The sequence below is a fragment of the Cololabis saira genome, chromosome 22 (genome assembly GCF_033807715.1).
Source record: "Cololabis saira isolate AMF1-May2022 chromosome 22, fColSai1.1, whole genome shotgun sequence".
NCBI lineage: Eukaryota > Metazoa > Chordata > Actinopteri > Beloniformes > Belonidae > Cololabis > Cololabis saira.
In genome coordinates this window covers 20,139,465-20,157,898 of record NC_084608.1, presented here as the reverse complement: position 1 = coordinate 20,157,898, position 18,434 = coordinate 20,139,465, and the positions used below count along the sequence as shown (strand labels likewise).

The 18,434-nt window shown below is 44.6% G+C and overlaps 1 protein-coding gene across 3 annotated transcripts in view; it reads left to right on the top strand.

Annotated features, from left to right (window-relative positions):
* Positions 1–18,434, top strand: part of dlgap1b (discs, large (Drosophila) homolog-associated protein 1b) — a 118,061-nt gene that overhangs the window by 92,830 nt on the left and 6,797 nt on the right. For all 3 annotated transcript variants that reach the window (XM_061713027.1, XM_061713028.1, XM_061713029.1), the window contains exons 7-8: positions 13,041–13,423; positions 14,593–14,672. In XM_061713027.1, the coding sequence (XP_061569011.1) occupies positions 13,041–13,423; positions 14,593–14,672 (463 nt within the window). The remainder of the gene's footprint in view (positions 1–13,040; positions 13,424–14,592; positions 14,673–18,434) is intronic.

The window sequence follows — 18,434 nt, the reverse complement described above, 5'->3', positions numbered from 1 at the left end:
TGTGTTTCGTCTGTTTGCGGGTAGGGTTTTGATCACCGTCGGCGAGTTGCGTCCATTTAAGTCTAGGCAGGAAGCTAGGCCGGGTAGCCTTCAAAATAAAAGCACGTCTAGCCCCAAAAGGCTCTGTGGCGTATTTAAAACCGGGGGCCGTGGCACCGAACATATTGAAAATGGTGAAACTTTTTGTCGTTTTCGGGTAGTAATACTTCCGAACTTGCAGGGTGTTTTTCATAGTGGGGGATTTGTTGGCAATGTCAACTTAAAAACATCAAAACTAATAAGGTAACGCGTAGCAGAAATTTACTGTGAAAGTAATAGGCGGAAGTGTGATTTTTAATGCGTGTGCATTGACGTGAAGCAGGCGCGTGCTTTTTGCTTATTCATGCCTCGCTTGAACAGTATAATATATATTATTTTATCATTGATCAACAAATGAAATAAAACATTGCCTATGAAAGAAAGTCGTGGGAATGAATTAAACATGAGTAAAACTTAAAATGTGGGTATGTATGTATGTATGTATGTATGTATGTATGTATGTATGTATGTATGTATGTATGTATGTATGTATGTATGTATGTATGTATGTATGTATGTATGTATATATGTATGTATGTATGTATGTATGTATGTATGTATGTATGTATGTGTATTTATATATATATATATATATATGTGTGTGTATGTAGGCTATGTATGTGTACACATATATATATATGTATGTATGTATGTATGTCTGTGTATTTTTTATATATATATATATATATATATATATATATATATATATATATATATATATGTGTGTGTATGTAGGCTATGTATGTGTATTTATATATATATATATATATATATATATATATATATATATATATATATATATATATATGCACACACACACACACACGTATATATATATATATATAAAAATGTGCTGACCATTCTAAACTTACTCGAATATTAACAAAATAACGTTTTAAAATGCTTATTTCTTCGATGCAGATATATTTGCAGCTGTGAAAAACCCTCCACACTCCCATGGAATGGTTATTGGCCCCTGCAACTATTTTTCCCTCCAAACTGGTCACCATGTGAACCTGTTGCCATAGCATTAGTCATTTGCTCTGCTTTCCCTCACAGAAGCCAGGGCATGCTGATTATCTTCTAACTCTGGATTTATTTTAGCACATTTCTGATGGGGCGGGGCGACAGGTGTGGCCTCTACTACATAGAGGAACACATGGCGCAGTATCACAACACACGCCTCTGAATGGTTGAGTTATTTAGGTCACAGTTAAAGGCCCTCGGGAATTTAAGTTCACATGAGTTCCTCTCAGATTTCTCTGCCTGTTAAAGGGAGGATCCAGAGAGCGGAGGAGCGGGACGTGGAGCCCTGCAGGCCTCATGGTGCCACTTACCAGCGCGAGGCCTTGCAGGGTAGACGTAGGCTACTAACACCCGACTGCTTAACAGATGACCAGTCTGTGGCCCCACGTTACTAATCAACCATCTGTGTTTGAGTGAGTCATGGACACACTTGCCTGTAATACTGCTGGCCTGCTCACTTGCCGCCTTTTCTGGTTGCTATTTTCAGAAGAGGCTCAGCAACCCTCCTTGAGCACAGCCGACCAGCCTGGACATGCACACATGGACAGTATGCATGTGCAAGGCTGTGTTGATCTAGCTGCACCTTAGTCATGTACCACTTTTAGCATCTAAAACAGTGTGACTGTGTGAACATGAGCTCATAGACAAGCAACTGTTGACACATTCACACAGGATCGCTGAAATCTTAGTGACAAAGTGTGTGTGGACTTGTCCTGAATCACATTTTTTACATTTTTCTAACATTTTTTGAGGTAGGTATTTTCCTAGCTACCTAGGCAGCCGACCAACTGGAACCCATTGTCTTATGGTCGACCTGAGAGGGTCCTGAAAAATCCAAGGCGAGGGTTGTACAAAACTAGGACCTGGCTTCTCTGAGTTTCCCCACAATCTGCTCCTATCTAATTATGCTTATTTTTGTTTCTTTTTGTGATTTTAAATGACAAGGTACATACAAATTCAACCATCCCATGTACAGATGCCCTGAATGTGAAATCTTAGCTACGGAGACCAAAAGCATTTTTCTCAGGATGCTCACTTGAACAATCATTCAATTATTCAACAACATTGTTAAGGGATTTGGGTTTTTCGAGACTTGTGGTAAAATTGACCGTTCAGTTTTTGCTGCAAGCACAATATTCAATATTTTATTATTTCCGTGCAAAATAATCGTAAATAAGAAAGGTATATTAAGGCCAGGTTGATCCTGATGAATCTTTCTTGTTTTCCTATAATAAATGTTTGATAAATTGAAATATTGAAAGAAAAATGTGTTTAAATCCTTTTTTCTTACTTAAAAGAGCATTTTATTTTAATCTCTGTATTACGTAGTTTTTTTTTTCCTTTATTAGTCAAAAAAAAAAATCTTTACTTCTGGTGGCACAGTCTTCAAAAGTGGGGCATTAGTTTATTTGATGTAAATACAAGTCACATTGTTTATACTCTTAATTTAGACATAATAAAGATTTAAATGTTTTAAGAGAATGCATACTATATCTACTGGGAATGAGTTTTGTTTGTTTTTGGCGTCTTTAATGAGTAAGTAAATTTAATTGTAAAAATGTAATATTAATGTCGCAATACCAAATTTTACCACTAGAGGGAGCCATATTCCCAGCTCTAAAACAAATAAATAAATCCTGATGGTGCTTTGTTGTTTACTTTGAGCAGTGGTTCCCGAGATAAAGTTCTATACTGCGAATAATGTCAGATCCAATGCTAGTCACAGTTTTACTGCAGCACTACTACTAGTGTGTTTATGGGTGTGTGTGACAGGTACAGGGGCTAGGATAAAGGAAATGAGTTAACATAGGGAGATAACATCACAGTAACAGCCCTGAGTCATGACTGACATTCACACTTTGCTTGATGTATGTGTGCCTCCGAGACATGGAGATTATACAACACTTTCTGAGGATGTTGCACGGGAATGGAGCCCCATCTGTCCTCGCTGCGCTTTCTGTTCCTCGGTTACACTTCGAATATTCTCCATTTCCTGCCCTGGCCTTAATTACAGGGACAGATAAAGCCTTGTCTTAGCTGCATGTGCCTCTGCATGTGGACTACACCTGTGTGTCAGCGGATCAAAGCTGCCATCTTCTAAGGTGAATCATTATTCAAAGAGGGATGTAAATTAAACACTGCCACAGTGTCATCTGCTTCTCAGATTCTCCCTGCTGCCCTCTCTCTCTCACTCACACCTGCATAATGCTGTCATTCAGATCGCTTTGATGGTGCGTGTAGGTGTGTTTGACAGGAAACGAAGGGCCGGGTCAAGCCATGTGTCGACACTTTAGCGCGTGCAATGCATTTCATTTAAAGTAAAATAGGGAAAAAGGCCCCATTCTCAGTCTGTGGCTGGCAGCTGTGCTCACTTTTGAGCATGAGGGTGGGTGTGCACATGGGATGTTGTCAAAGTGTTCGTGTGTGGCTTCCCCATTTGCAGCTGCAGGATCAAGCCCAAACTGGGAGCTCCATGTGGGTAAACTGTGATTTGGCTATCTCTCTTCCTGGAGGAGATAAATCCTAGTCATGCTGGTGTGTCAGATACTCAGTAATTACTCCGTTCTGTCACGACCGTCTGAGAATGCAAGCCAGTGGGAACTTGCACTGTCGCTCCTTCACTGACACAGGGGGGAAAGCAGTCTGCGTCTCTTTTGTACGCCCCGGAGCGCGTTTAAGACGTTTGGCATGGGTTGAATAGATCCAGAGCAACTGCTTCTGGTTCAAACCCTTTGACATCTGTAGATATAACTCCAGCCTGTGTTGATTATGTCTCTTGTCATCGTGCTTAACTTGAATTGAATCATATTTTTTTGTGATTTTTGGCAAAAGGATAGGGGCAAAGTGTTGACTTGCAGTATGAAATGTTTCACTAGATGTCACCATAGCCACACCTGTTTGGAAACATGTTGCCATGAAAACCTGTGTAATCTGGCCCTAATAATACACCGCATACTGTATCGTCCTGGGTAACATACCCAGGTATGTTTCACCTGTAGGCACTTGCTGGATATTGGTTTAAAAAAAGATATAACAGTTTGAATCTTGTGTAATTATTGTGTCTTTCCATGACCTAACTTACCGGCGATTTCCTGTCTGTACATGCTTTCAAGGCGATTAGAAGTCAAAAGGATGAATCTGCAGGACTCGAAGCTTTTCTTCTGCTTGTTTGTTTTTACTTACGACTTAATTGGCCCCCAGCTTATTAGGGCCCGGAATGCTTTGATTATAGCCATTTAGGGAGGAAGAGTGGCGTTTGGAAATCTTTTGACACAGGAAGCTCAAGCAAGGCCTTGTCATTCATTCCTCTCCTCCCGCTCTCGGTTTCAAAAAAAAATGTTGCAAGAGACAAGTGAGGGGGGGTTTGGGAGTAGCTGACGAGGCTACAGTAAACAGCAATAAAAATGGCTGCGGCAGAACCCCCCCCCCCCCCGCTGTCTCCTCTCTGCAGAGGGAACACATACAGCAGCTGCCTGTTACAACCCAGAGCGCCGTAGTTTACTTTCAGGACTGTTGCTCCGAGTATCAAAGAGTTAGGGGGGGGGAAAGGCAGTTCGGTGGCTGGTTTGAGGTGGACAGGGTTTGCTCTGTCAGGTAGGGGCTGGCCCACTCCTCCCAATCCGGCTCTTCCTGCCGGTGTTTTGGCATCAGAAAAAGAGCAAAGGAAAAAGCAAAGCCCAGAAAGGATTTCCTCAGTGTTGACTGTGGATGATCCTCATGGCTCCCGAATGCTAAGGCTGGGCAGGGCAGGGCCTGCAAACTTTAAAGCCCCGGGGAATAAAAAAACACACAAGACAGAATGGGATGTATAGTCAAACTTCCTCCGAAGGAGATGAAGCTTTTAGAAGGGATTTTTCTTTTCTTTTCTTTCATAACTGTCGAATATTTTAATATTTTTAGAGTCCGCTCGCTTGACGGCGGAGTCATGTGGCCGACAGGGCTTGATGCTTTAGCTGCTTTTGAGAGGAGGGAACGTGTTGCAGTAACTGTGAGGAATGGTGCACGGCTGTGAGTGGGTGGTTTGGGCTGTGCAGTGTGGGAGGCCAGGCCCCAGTGCAAATTAAAGACTTCTCTGTGAAAGTCCCAGACTCGGCTGCAGCGATGTGTGTGACTGAGGGAGCTTGTGTGCAGGCGGCCGGCAGGGAAGAGAGAGACCCAGCCCTACCACCCCCCCCCCCACCCCTCCTTTTTCTTCTCCTTTCCTTAAACCAGTCATTAAAAATAAGCCACAACTCACCCCTGGTACATTCTGAGATTCTGAGAGACAGCAACACAGAGGGAAAGAATGCATCTCCTCTTTCTCCTCCCTCTCTCAAAGCTTTACTGCTTCACTACCCAAGTAAAACAGAGAGGAAAGAGGAGTAGGGGGAGAGCTGGTGTTCAAGGGGACTGATTCCACTCAGAATTTTTTTTTTGAAGACACACCAAGACCCCTCCCCCGTGTAAAGAGTAGCAGGAGCTCTTTTTCCTTTCTTTTTTTTTTTTTTTTTTTTGCTGTTCAGGAGCAGAGAAAAAGAAAGAGATGAATGGGGAAAAGGAATGCAGGAGACAAACGATTGCTCTCGGCAGGAGAGTGGGAATGTTGGAGGGACTATTGTTCCTCCCCCACGAGATTCTGCAGGGAGTGGATATAAACACACAGGAAGAGAGGGGAAGAGGGGTGTGAGAAATCACACCTGAGAGACAGACGCAGCTCGGTAGCATCTCTGCAGATATTTATATTTATCCTGGGGAATGCTTCTTTTTTTTTTCTTCTGCACTTTGCATTGCTTCACACACACACACACACGGCCAGAGCGAAGGTCTAGCTGCCATCTCATCTTTCCCTCCGTCGCCTCCACCTCCTTCAACAGGATGTATAGGGTCAGAGGGTCACGACTGGAAACCACAAAAGACAGTGTGCACCAGTGTGGCCTGGTTCTTGTTCCAAATCCCCCTTTTGCCTCTCATGTGCCTCCTGCCTCCCTTTTTTTTTTGTCTCCCCCTCTTTTTCCTCTCATTTTCCTCTTCCCCTCTCTCTCCTAACTTTCCAACTCCCCCGCCTGCCTCATCCACCCCTCCTCTCGTATAGGAGACGCAGAAGGCCTGACGTTTGGGTTCGGGCCCAGATGGCTTAAGTGTGCCTCTGGCGCTGGATTAGGCTGCCAGTGTCTCCTTTCCCCTCCATGTGCAAGTGGTCAGGACAAAGAATGTCAAACAGGGGGAGAGCGAGAAGGAATGCAAAGGGGGGGAAAAAAGAAAAAGGGGAGAGAAAAAAGAAAACCCGGGACTGTGAAACAACAGCCGACGCTGATGTTTCACGGCATTCCTGAAAGAGTAAACTCACCCGCTTGTAAAAACTGCCAGCGAGATATCCTGTTCTCTTTTTCCTTTTTGTGCTTTGTCATTTTATGAATCAGATGCTGACTCTTTTTTTTTGTCTAATGCCTTCTGGGACAGCTTGCAACTTGCAAACTTTGCTATTTTCTTTTCTTTTTCTGTAAGCAAAACGAAGAGGTGAACTTTTGACCACATTCTCCTGCATTTATATGTAAATAGCAGCTGCAGCAAGCAGTGATCCTTCATGTAATGACATGACATCGGCATTGTGTTTCAGCCCTCAAGACTGATTCCTGTGTGTGTGTGCGTGCGTGTGTGTGTGTGTGTGTGCCTCTTGTCCTTTTTGTTTGCTATTTTGTGCCAGTATCCCATATTCCAGAGGTTTGCGGTTCTGTTTTTCTCCACTTTGCTTTCAGCTCCAGTGGACAGTCATGTTTTATCACACAGCTGTGTTTAGCACTAGGAGAGAGTGTGGTGGCAACGTTGCCCCCTTTTCGTCCCCGGGTATTTTTCAGTTTACCAGACCCAAGCCTGTCAGCTCTGTGTCATCCACCAAACTCTGTTTCCATTCAAAGCGTTTCCATATCGTGTGGCGTACACTCAGACGCTGCTCAGTACTGGTTGTGACTCTTGTCCTCAGCTATGCTGCACTCGCTGCAGTTGTCCATGCTGTCATTACCGGCACATCTGATGTGTCACTCCGCACAGTGAGCCAGTCTGCTCTTAAAGTATCAGTCAGTCGGTGAGCAACACTGTGGGAAATGAGCGCAGTGAAAGCATGCGTGAGATGTGTGGGCGTGTTCGCTCTAGTGTTAGGACTAATGCTCAAGTTTATGCCCCACGAAGCAGCTGGAATGCAGAGGAACTGAAGGAAACAGCGTGGCAAACTTACCCTCTGTCCTGTCTACCCCCACCTTCCCTTCCCTCTGGCTTTTTCTCACTTATCTGTTTTTTTCCTCACTTTATCTTTCTCCCACTCATCTTATACTGAGTGACTGTTCTCTCCTTTTCAGACCCCTGCGGGCAGGTCTTTTGGGCAGAAACAAAAGGCTGATGTGTCTGTTCTTGTGGTTGTGGACTAGTCGGTGTAAAGCTTCTGCAAAGGAGGAGTGGATAACAATGGAAACAGCCTGGAGCATGACAGAGCAGGTCTAATGAGAAACCCCCTTGAAGTTATAAAAGTGTCTGGGGAAAAGCCCACATGTGCCGGTACTGCAACGCCAGGAACTTTGACGTTGTATTTATATCTAATCCCAGGTGATTACATCTCACAGAGCGGCAACTCATGCTTTTGTTGTTCTTGGAGGGAAATATTTGTCATTTTGAGCTCATTTGTGGGCATGAACCTGTAATTTTGCCCATTTCCATTAATATAAAACCTTGAAAACATTGACAAAGCGAGAGGAATCTTTCTTTTTAATCTGGTCTTTCCTCCTGATTGACCTTCGTGTAAAACCATAAAGGAGTGCGTGTAAACCGGGCTCTCACATGGAACTTGGATCATTGTAAAGTGGGTTAAGCAAAGTAAATCTATTGCTTAACAGTAGGGAGCTGTCTGCCAGATTTAGAGGTGGCAGACGGTTGTAAACAGTCTCTTATCTGGCGATTCAAGACGCAAGGCTGGCAGAGCCGCTACCCGCTGTTGACACGGGTTTCCGTGAGAGCCCTTTCGATGACAGGCATGCTCGCTGGGTTTGAGCGCTTGAAGTCCAACCTCAACACAATAAAAACGTACATTCAATTGCAGAAGTCGGCGCAGGATGTTTACAACCCCGGTACTATTTGCCCTGAGAGCCCCCCCCCCTACCCTGACAAGCACTCACACATGCTAAATATACTCCTAAAAGGCTCTGTGAGGCTGCCACCTTCCCCTCCTGCTCACGCACGCACACCGGCAAACACAGTGAGCTATTGTGTCTGAGAGCTCAGGCATCTGGAGAGCAGAAACCTCTCCGCTGACCTCCGACCTCTCTGAGCTGAGAGTCGTGGACTGACATGAAGGTCTTGGAGACTTTCAGGTGGTTCACAGGACCTTTCTTAAAGGACAATTGTATAGTATGTGCAGGTTTTTTTTTTTCCTTTCCCCGCCTTGCAATATTAGCTGATGAGCAATTACAGGTGAAGAGCAACAAACCTTGCTATTGTGAAGCATTATAGCATGTTTTCTTCAGCAGCCTACTGGAGGCGATGTAGAGCCGGTGAGAGCATCTGCTGCTCTGTTGTTTACCGCGGTGGTGTAATGTCATACAATATGAGGTTATTGTCATCCAATGACTCCGTCCCAGAAGCACGGGGGGACAAGCCTTTTTCTTTTGACACCGATCCAAGTTAAACTGGTTGGTAGAGTTCAGCAATCAGCTGCACAAAGCAGATGCTTCAGGGCAAGACACATTATTGGATATTCATTTACGTAGGCGCTCCGTGCTCATATCCTGGCGCGCTTTTGATTGTTCTTTTGTGCTAGTTGTGCTGGTTGCTCCTTAGGTGAGTGTCGGTTTACGCCGTCAGAGGAAAACAAACGGCCAGAAACTGCCGCTAAAACATTAGGCCTTGTTACAACCAAAAATGTAATAATGGCCAATAACGTAATAATTTTGGCCATTTCAAATGTAATAAGGCCAATAGTGTAATAATGTGCCAATAATGTAATAAAACTTTTGAGCCAATAGTAATAACTTTTTGCCGATAATGTAATAAGGCATTACATTATTGGCTGGATATTACGTTATTGGCCTGGTATTAAAAAAATATTACAAAATTATTACATTATCGGCAAAAAGTTATCACATTATTGACTCAAAGGTTTTATTACATTATTGCCACATTATTACACATTATTACACTATTGGCTTTATTACATTTGAAATGGCCAAAATTATTACATTATTGGCAGTTATTACGTTATTGGCCGTTATTACGTTTTTGGTTGTAACAGGCCTCCGCGCTAACTTCAAGTTGCTACGTGTCGCCATGGCGACACTTATCACAAAAGACTCCAGCTGGTTTTTTTCTGTGCGAGTGTGTGTGACAGAAAGAGAGAGATGGACAAATGGACGGAGCGAGCAGACGGAGCCAGGCGGCAGTAACTTATCCCCGCCCCTCCTTCTCAGTTTTTTTGTTGTTGTTTTTTTTTTTTTTTTCTCCTTTTCCTCCGTTGGCTGGTTTCAACCCTCTCCCCCTCTGGCAAACCCTCGCCACAAACACGGTGCAGCTGGGCTCAGCTGTCACTACCCCCCCCCCTACCCCACTCCCCAGTACTGACCGCCTCATTTCCTGGCCTTTGTATTTGTTTGGATGGAGGTGGATTTGCCCTTGGCCTCCGCTGGGGGGAGCCCGTCCCCGGCTTCGCTCGCCTCTTAAACCAAACACTCTGCTCTTTGAAGTGGCCGATCGTGCAGATACACAGATCTGAGATTACAAGGCAGCTGCCTTGCCTTCATTCTGCCCCAGTGGCATGAACCCGCTGATCAAATGAAGAGAACAGCGAGCACCTATGCGGCGACGGGCCCGGTCTGACGCAGAAGTGGGCAGCGAGTCTGTTTTGGTTTGGAGGGCTGGAGAAATGAATGGGGGCTGCTTTTGTCCCGGGGGAGGGGAAGAGGGCTTTCTTTGATATTATCGAGGCCGGGGCTGGGGCTGGGGAGAGAGCTCCGTGGAGGAGAACCGCTATTCACACCGCCTCGCCAGCATGGGGACTTTTGAAGCAGATGTCAAAGAGGGATTTGGCAGAGAGCCACTAGAATTTCATTCACAAACTCCTCTCTTCTTTGGGGTGACAATGCTCCCAGCAGGCTGCGCTTACCTCTGTGAGGCCAAAAACGAATACAATTCCACAACCCCCCTCTTCTGTGAAGTACTTCATTTTCTGCACAGAGAACATGGCTCACCTCTGTCTCTGTCTGTAATAAAAGCTGCATTAAACCTGATGTTGTTACGTCTTCTGCAGGCTTCTTTTTTGCGTGCTTGCCAGTGTTTATATGTAGCTGCTGAAGACATTTTCCCACATGCCTTCTTAAGGGTTTGATGGAATCCTGTGTCGCATTCCTGCTTCACTGTGTCCTTGACTGTGTTCATGTGTGGGAGGTCCAGGAGCCGTCTGAAGCTTTCATGGCTGCAACACCATCAAACACTTTTTTTCTTTTCCTCTTATCATTTCTGTGGAAGCTGGAAACTTGGCCTCCGCCTTATCGGCGTAGTTGTTTTGGTCAGATGTTTCTCTCTCTCGCTTTGGTCGCACTGGAACAAATTAGAGGATTCACTTTCACTACGAATGTACGCTTTTTCTCGTGCGAAACTCCCCAAAGTCCCCGGCACAGGCACAGGCCGGTACGCTGTTGACGAGAGCTCCTGATGAATGGAGAGCAATATCACAGGCAGGAAGTTTGCGGTCCCTCCTTGATGTGGAGAGGTTGAAATGTTAATCTGGGTTGTGTTAGTGTTATGTGTGTGGCTCTGCAGGGTTCTGTGCTCCGACTCTTGGGTGTGTTGAGTTAACCTGTCTCTGCGTTTGAAACCCTCTGTCACTCTCTGGAGTGTCTGGATGTCAGTGACAGCTAGGTGGGACACTGCACACCGTCTCCTGTTTCATACAGCGCTTTATTGAGCGGAGGAAAACCCTCTGCAGGCCTGAGAGGACCGAGACCACACACACACGCACACACACATGCTCCCCCAGCACACACACACACTCACATGTGACTTTTAGATGACTTGAGGGGATAGAAGCATTGAAAGTGGCTGATATTCAATCCTTTGAAGCTCCACAGTTGATAGGGGTTGGACCTCACCCTGTGTGTAAGTGCATGTGTGCTCCCTTTGGGATTTTTGTTTTTGTTCTCTTGTTGGTTTGCACTTGGCGACCTCGCCAAAAAAGATCCGCCGCAAATGTTGAACTTTTTCCGTATGAGGAGCGAAGACAGCGACACATATTATTACACACTCGCATAATCGCCATCAAATGGTTTTTGGCAATGAATCATGCACACATGAAGTCTTTCTTGTGGCCTGCGCTGCCACCATCAAAGGCTCTCACATGCGCAGCCGTGATCTCATCTCAGCGCAGCACTCATCCCGTCTCCATACTTTCCAGCTTGTCAAAACCTGACTGAAATCTTGTCTGGGATCGGCCAATCGCTGCTCGTGCGGCAGGGAGGGAGGGAGGGAGGTCGGAAGGGGGTGGGCGGGATGACTCGTACGAACCAAAAGGATGAAGTCAGCCCTCTGTTCACCTCCAATATGCTAAGGCCTCTCCGTAGCTGTCAGTGAGATGGCAAGGCACAAAGCGAAACGAGATCCCCACTCTAATAGTTTTAGACATGGCTGGGTGTGGCTGGCAACAGTTGTCTGCCGCACGCAGAGCCGCGATCTCGCCACGGTAGGATGTTTGTCTTTTGTAGGGGATTAAAGAGATCCAGGAAACCCGCTGTCCTAGTTCTGCTGCGGAGCAGAAGAGAGGGCGACCTAGTTTTTGATGACAGCACCAGCCCAGGAAGGAGATTCCAAGCCATAATGTTGTTAGAGGAGGTGGCTGTTTTCCGTCTCTCTCTGTAGATGGGCTGCATTTTCTTTTATCTGCTGGCATGTTTCTGGAGACAGGCTCCTGACTCAGTGTGTGTGAGAGCCTCCATTGTCTGTGCAGAACCTGTAGCTGTAACCTGAGAGGCAGACAGTGCTGACAGAACGAGGGGCGTGTTCCTGAGTGCAGTTATGATGATTTTCTTTTTCTTTCTTAATGGATATTCACTTAGATTTCATTCAAAGCCTTTTAGACTGCCTTGAGCCTTCTGGCATACTTCTGTGGTGTCATTTAAACTTCTGTGTATAATTATGCGTGCAAAGAACTCTTAAGACTCATAAGCAGCCGTGGCAGTAGTCAGCACTATTAAATAGTTCTAGATTCGTACAGTCGATGCGCAGAGGGCTTAACCATGTAGATCAGTGGGTCAAGTGGCTGACAAACTAATCCTATTACTAGATGTGGTTCAGATTTGTTAAAGTTGGCCCTAATCTACCGTGTGTTTGACTTCAGCACATGGATGCAAGACCTCTGGGTTACTGATGCACACAAATATTGACGCAAAATGTTTAGGCCATTAAAGACATATATACAGGACTGTCTCAGAAAATTAGAATATTGTGATGAAGTTCTTTATTTTCTGTAATGCAATTAAAAAAACAAAAATGTCATACATTCTGGATTCATTACAAATCAACTGAAATATTGCAAGCCTTTTATTATTTTAATATTGCTGATTATAGTTTACAGTTTAAGATTAAGATTCCCAGAATATTCTAATTTTTTGAGATAGGATATGTGAGTTTTCTTAAGCTGTAAGCCATGATCAGCAATATTAAAATAATAAAAGGCTTGCAATATTTCAGTTGATTTGTAATGAATCCAGAATGTATGACATTTTTGTTTTTGTAATTGCATTACAGAAAATCCCAATATTCTAATTTTCTGAGACAGTCCTGTACATGGCTATGTTTCCCTACACAGGGTTATGTGTAATGTCATTCCTTCATTCATTCATTAAGTCACTCTTGCGAGTGTTGCACACATTAATAGATGTATTCATTATTTGGTACTATTGTTTTTCTCATTTCTTCTTCTTCAGTGTCGTCATGCATCACCACCTACAAGAAAACACCTCCCCCTGTCCCTCCACGAACAACCCCGTCCAAACCCTTCATCTCCATCACGGCCCAGAGCAGCACGGAGTCGGCCCAGGATGCGTACATGGACGGCGGCCCCGGCCAGCGAGCGGGCATCAGCTCCCAGCCGGGGCTGTCCAACTCCACGGAGAGCATCGACAGCATGAAGGCCCTGACGGCGGCCATAGAGGCGGCTAACGCTCAGGTGCACGGCCCCGCCAGCCAACACGTCACCAATAGCACCATCACCATCACCGCCACGGCCACCGCGTCCACCGTCGCCGTCACCGAAGACAGCAAGGCCCAGAGAGAAGCGCTTCGCAAGTGCCTCTCCATAGGGATTCAGGTTGGTGGCCAGCCACTTTTTTTTTTAGCAAAAACCCTAATATAATGGCGCTTTTCCACTAGTACCTACTCAACCCGACTCGACTCGCCTCGCCTCACATCGCCTCGGTTTTGGCGCTTTTCCACTAGGAATCTAACCGTGCCGAGTAGATACTTTTCTGTTTCTACTCTGATTCCAGCTGTATCTGACGTCATCACACTACAGGCTACCGATTGGTCGGGGGGTTGGGAGTCAGACGTCTGAGTCAGGATGTGACATCAGCGAAAGAGCGACTCTGACTTCTTGTTCATTTTATTCGACAGTAGGGCTGGGCGATTTTGGACAAAAATAAAATCAGGACTTTTTTCTCTAAAAAACACGATTTTCGCTTTCGATTTTCGATTTTTTTGGTAAAACTACAAAAGACAATGGAATAAATTGTTTCAAATATTTTATCTTTATTTTTAAAGAAAAATAGCAAACAAATTTCCCTATTGGGAATGAAGTGCAATTGAAAGATACTGTAAATCCTCCTTGAGTTTAGTAAAGTGACAACATTTACCATTTTCTTGACCAAACAAAGATGACTAGACGAGCTCTGTCTGTAATGCAGACAGCTGCAAAAAAGGAAAATCGATTTTCCGATTTTCTTTTTTTTAACATCGTCTTGATTAATAAATCCGATTTAGATTTAAAATCGATTAATCGCACAGCCCTATTCGACAGTCAATGGCAGCGCAAAAGTCTGTTTCATGATCCAGCTCTGAGGTGCAGATGTTCATAAACCTGGTGGCTGAGGAGAGAATTAAAAAGGGATCTAGACGGGCGATAAGGAACGACCAGATCTACCAGGAGCTCTGTTACTTCATAGCTGCTCGCGGCTACCAACAGACTTTTTAGCAGCGCAGAGACAAACAAAAAAAAATGAAAAAGTGTCGCCGCTTGAAGCTTCTCTCACTCTCATTTTTTAACTTGATATATCGAACACAAGCCACAGACCCAGCAGCACATATATCATTTTTAGATCACACAATCAAATACGTCACAGCAGCTTCGCTCCAACCCTCCTACTTCTGCTCCAGGTGCTCAATTGTTATGGAAAAGAAACTTGGCCGAGCTGAGTCGAGCCGAGTAGGTACTAGTGCCATAAGTCTCCGACTTTGGTCTCATAGGTTCTTCCCTCCTCTTAGGTCGACCCGGAGGAAGAAGGTTCGACAGAGGAGCAGTCGAAATTCCAGTCGATTGGAATTCAGGTGGAGGATGAGCGATGGTGAGTGAAAACACAAAGAGAAGAGCACACGGCCGAAAAGGGAAACTGGATAAAACTGAAGGGGGGTGGGATGAGGCAGAGAGAAGAAGTTAAGGGGGACAGAGAGAGGTTTGTAATGCGCAGTACATGCTTTTGCACCACTGCCGCCCCCCTCCTACTCCTCCTAAACCTCAGCAGCTGTCCCCAGTTGAGCGGAGGCTGGCGTCAGAGTCCCCTCAGCCAGTGGCCCTAAGCGACAGCTGGGCCAGAGGATGTGGTGGAGCTGAGAAGGTGGAGGGGGTGAGTTGACAGCCATCTGTTGCTCCAGTCATTGTGATTCCGGCTACTTTGAGGCTGTGTGTTTGTGTATGTGCAGGTGGGAAGGAGAGAGAGAGGGAGAGCGAGACGTGGATGGGGTTTTATTGGGTTTGTTTGGTTCTGAGAGCAATTGCTGCGCTGTCAACTGCAGCTTCTCTTCCTGACTGCAGGAGAAGCAGTTCTAGTCTCCCGTCAGCGCAGCCTGTTACGACTTCTTTGTCCTCCTGCAGTCGACGTAACAATACAGAGAGCTCCTGTTTTGATTTATGTCTTTTATAGTCCAAATATGCATCTGGAATTCAAAGACGGATCCGCTTGAATCAGAGGTCACCGAGGGGGTCGAGTCCTGCCCATTAAAAGCACACACTTGCACACTTGTGTCAGGGAATGCAAGGGGATTTCTGGCTGGTCCCAGCTGACTGAGCGAGCTCAGTGTGCCTTGAGTCGCCAAGCCAAATATTAACGCATCCAGACACCTTCCCGTCTGCTGGAGCTGGAGTGCTATGCAGCATCAAAGCCCCCACTTTTCCCTGGTTAATGTTTGGAGTGCGTTGGGTGGTGTTTTTTTGTCGGTGCACGCTTGATTATTTACCTGCTGGCATGAGTCATGTGTAAATGCGCATGTGTGCCAGCCTGGGAGGTCCGGGCACGCTGCCCCCTACGTTAGCTTTCCAGACAGGGAGACAGCCCTGCTCCTGTGTGGGTGTTTGCGTGTTTATACCCGGCAGCTGGAGTTCATAACCTCACCTTGCCATTTGAACTCGGATGAACTTGGACCATTTATAAACAAGAAATGAAATGTATGAACAAATAGGAAATGAAAGTAAATGTTCCTTTTGATAATATATATATAGAAAGTGAACATGTAAATATGAAACACATGAACCAAAAAGATGTAAAATGGGTAGAATTTGATGAATTGTGCCTTTTCCTCCCATACAAGTGTAAGTTTGGGCTTGTTGCAGTGTCAGCCCTGGAGTGATTAAACTATTTGTGTATCCACTAGGGATTGGCGGTATGGACAAAAACATTTATCACGATAATTTCTGGCATTTATCTCGATAACGATAAGAATGACAATAAAAAAATACCAATTCAACTCCACCTTTGTAACTATAAATCTATCACCACATTCAGTCTTTGGAGCCCCCAAATCACTGCTCTAAAAGATACTAAATACTACTAAACTACACCAATTAAATTGAATTAATAAAAACCAATTAAATTAGTATCCGCCTTCCGCCATGTTTGTTACACAAAAACGTCATCAACGGGAATTTATCCTTTTTTCTTTCTGGCTCATATCTTTCTTTCTGGCTCATTTCTTTCTTTCTGTCTCATTTCTTTCTTTCTGGCTCATTTCTTTCTTTCTTTCTTTCTGGCTCATTTCTTTCTTTCTTTCTTTCTTTCTGGCTCATTTCTTTCTTTCTTTCTTTCTTTCTTTCTTTCTTTCTTTCTTTCTTTCTTTCTTTCTTTCTTTCTTTCTTTCTTTCTGGCTCATTTCTTTCTTTCTTTCTTTCTGGCTCATTTCTTTCTTTCCTTCCTTCCTTCCTTCCTTCCTTCCTTCCTTCCTTCCTTCCTTCCTTCCTTCCTTCCTTCCTTCCTTCATTCCTTCCTTCCTTCCTTCCTTCCTTCCTTCCTTCCTTCCTTCCTTCCTTCCTTCCTTCCTTCCTTCCTTCCATAAATCAGCTTTACACAAAAACGTCTTCAACGGGAATTTATCGTTTTTACCGTAAGATGACAAATTCTTACCGTGGGGAATTTTTTTGACGGTATATCGTGAACAGTAAAATATCACCCATTCCTAGTATCCACCTATTTATAAGTCATTTTTAAAGACTGATAGGTCTTCCAGACCCCATAGATTTCCTCATATGCTTATATCAAAATACTACAGCAATCCAGTACAAAAGCTCCATTTTCAACCATGTATTCAAAGCTCAGCTCAGAGCAGATGGGTTTTTTTCTTGGGGGGGTCACTCCAACCCACCTTCCTCTCCTGCAGGGTGGGCCTCTTTTTAAAGCAGTGTTGAGGCTTTACAGTCCCCAATCCAGAGGTAGTGTAAACAAGAGAGAGGGAAGTGTAAACAAATACAGCATGATGGGAAGTTGGGAAGAGATAAACACACGGAAGCTGGATAATCCTGCTCTGATCTGCATCTGTGATGTCAAAATATCCTGCACATTTAAAGAAGCTCACTGAATGACATATTTTTAGACCCGACGGGGGGGCCCAAACACACTTAGAGGATTAATTCATATCTGGGGTTTGGATTCGATAGTCACTTCAGACAAAATATCCCCTCAAGCAAAGATTTTTTTTTCTCCATAATATTCCCCATTTAACATTCCTCTTGTGATTTTTTTTTTTCTTCTTTTTTTTGGCTTTCTACATTTAAATTAGGCACCATTAGATTTTTGTGAATAGGCACTTCACTGTTCCTAGTGTTTGCAGTTACAGCACACTTCTCTGCGGGTGACAGAAGAAATGATGACTTAAAATGAAAAACAGCATTCCAGAAGTGGCAGAATATGGAAAAGCAACACTCCACCCTCTGGGCTTTTAAAACTTTCCGCCGCATGGATGTAATAAGAATATGGACTTTCTGCGTTTTTACTTGCTTATGCATTCCTTCTTTGCATTTTATAGACCTTCCTCTCTCCCTCAGATTGACTTTTCTGTTTTGTTTTTTTTTGTCTTTTTAAATGCCGCTGGTCCTGTAGCTCTTCTCTATGCGGTCTGTTGATATGTCTGTGTGTCTGTCTGGGCCGTGTTTGGCCTTGCCTGCCTCTGCCACTGCAGGAAGTTGTTTAGCAGTTTGATAGAAAGCAGGCTGAGGTCATTAGAAGTGAACACCTGCTCGGAGACGTTACTCTTTAACCCTCTCGGCACACACTGGGCCGCCGGTATGCACGCAGGCGGCACACACAGGCTCCGTTTGATCTGGCCCAAACCACTCCCTCTTTCTCGCTCTCTTGTTCACAGGAGAGGAGAGATGAATGAGAGAAGAGGAAGCAGAGATAAATGGTTTGGGAGGACTGTGTGTCCGGAGATGGGCTGAGAGATGATGTAGCTGTGATAATTTGTGTGTCGTGGCACAGGCGGGTCGAGCTAAGGTCCTTGTTTGGCATATCTGGGACACAGTGTATCTAACAGCGATTCACTCTATTTTTTTACTTCTCGTAAGTTAAAAATAGAAGATAAGGCAAGTATGCATGAGGACCTTTGACTTGCACTTGTATTTTCTTTTAAATCTCTATCACTTGTTTTCGTGTTGCGTCATGAACATTTTGTTTGCAATAATAAATGATGCCCTTGAAGTTGTTACAGTTTGAGCTGTAATCTGGCTATTGTTCAAAACACCTTATAGTTAGCTGGAGAGTCCATTCCCGCCTTGCAAAGCCAACACCAGCATCCAATTCATTGACAGCGTTTCCATCAGCTCTTTAGACCACCACCTACTC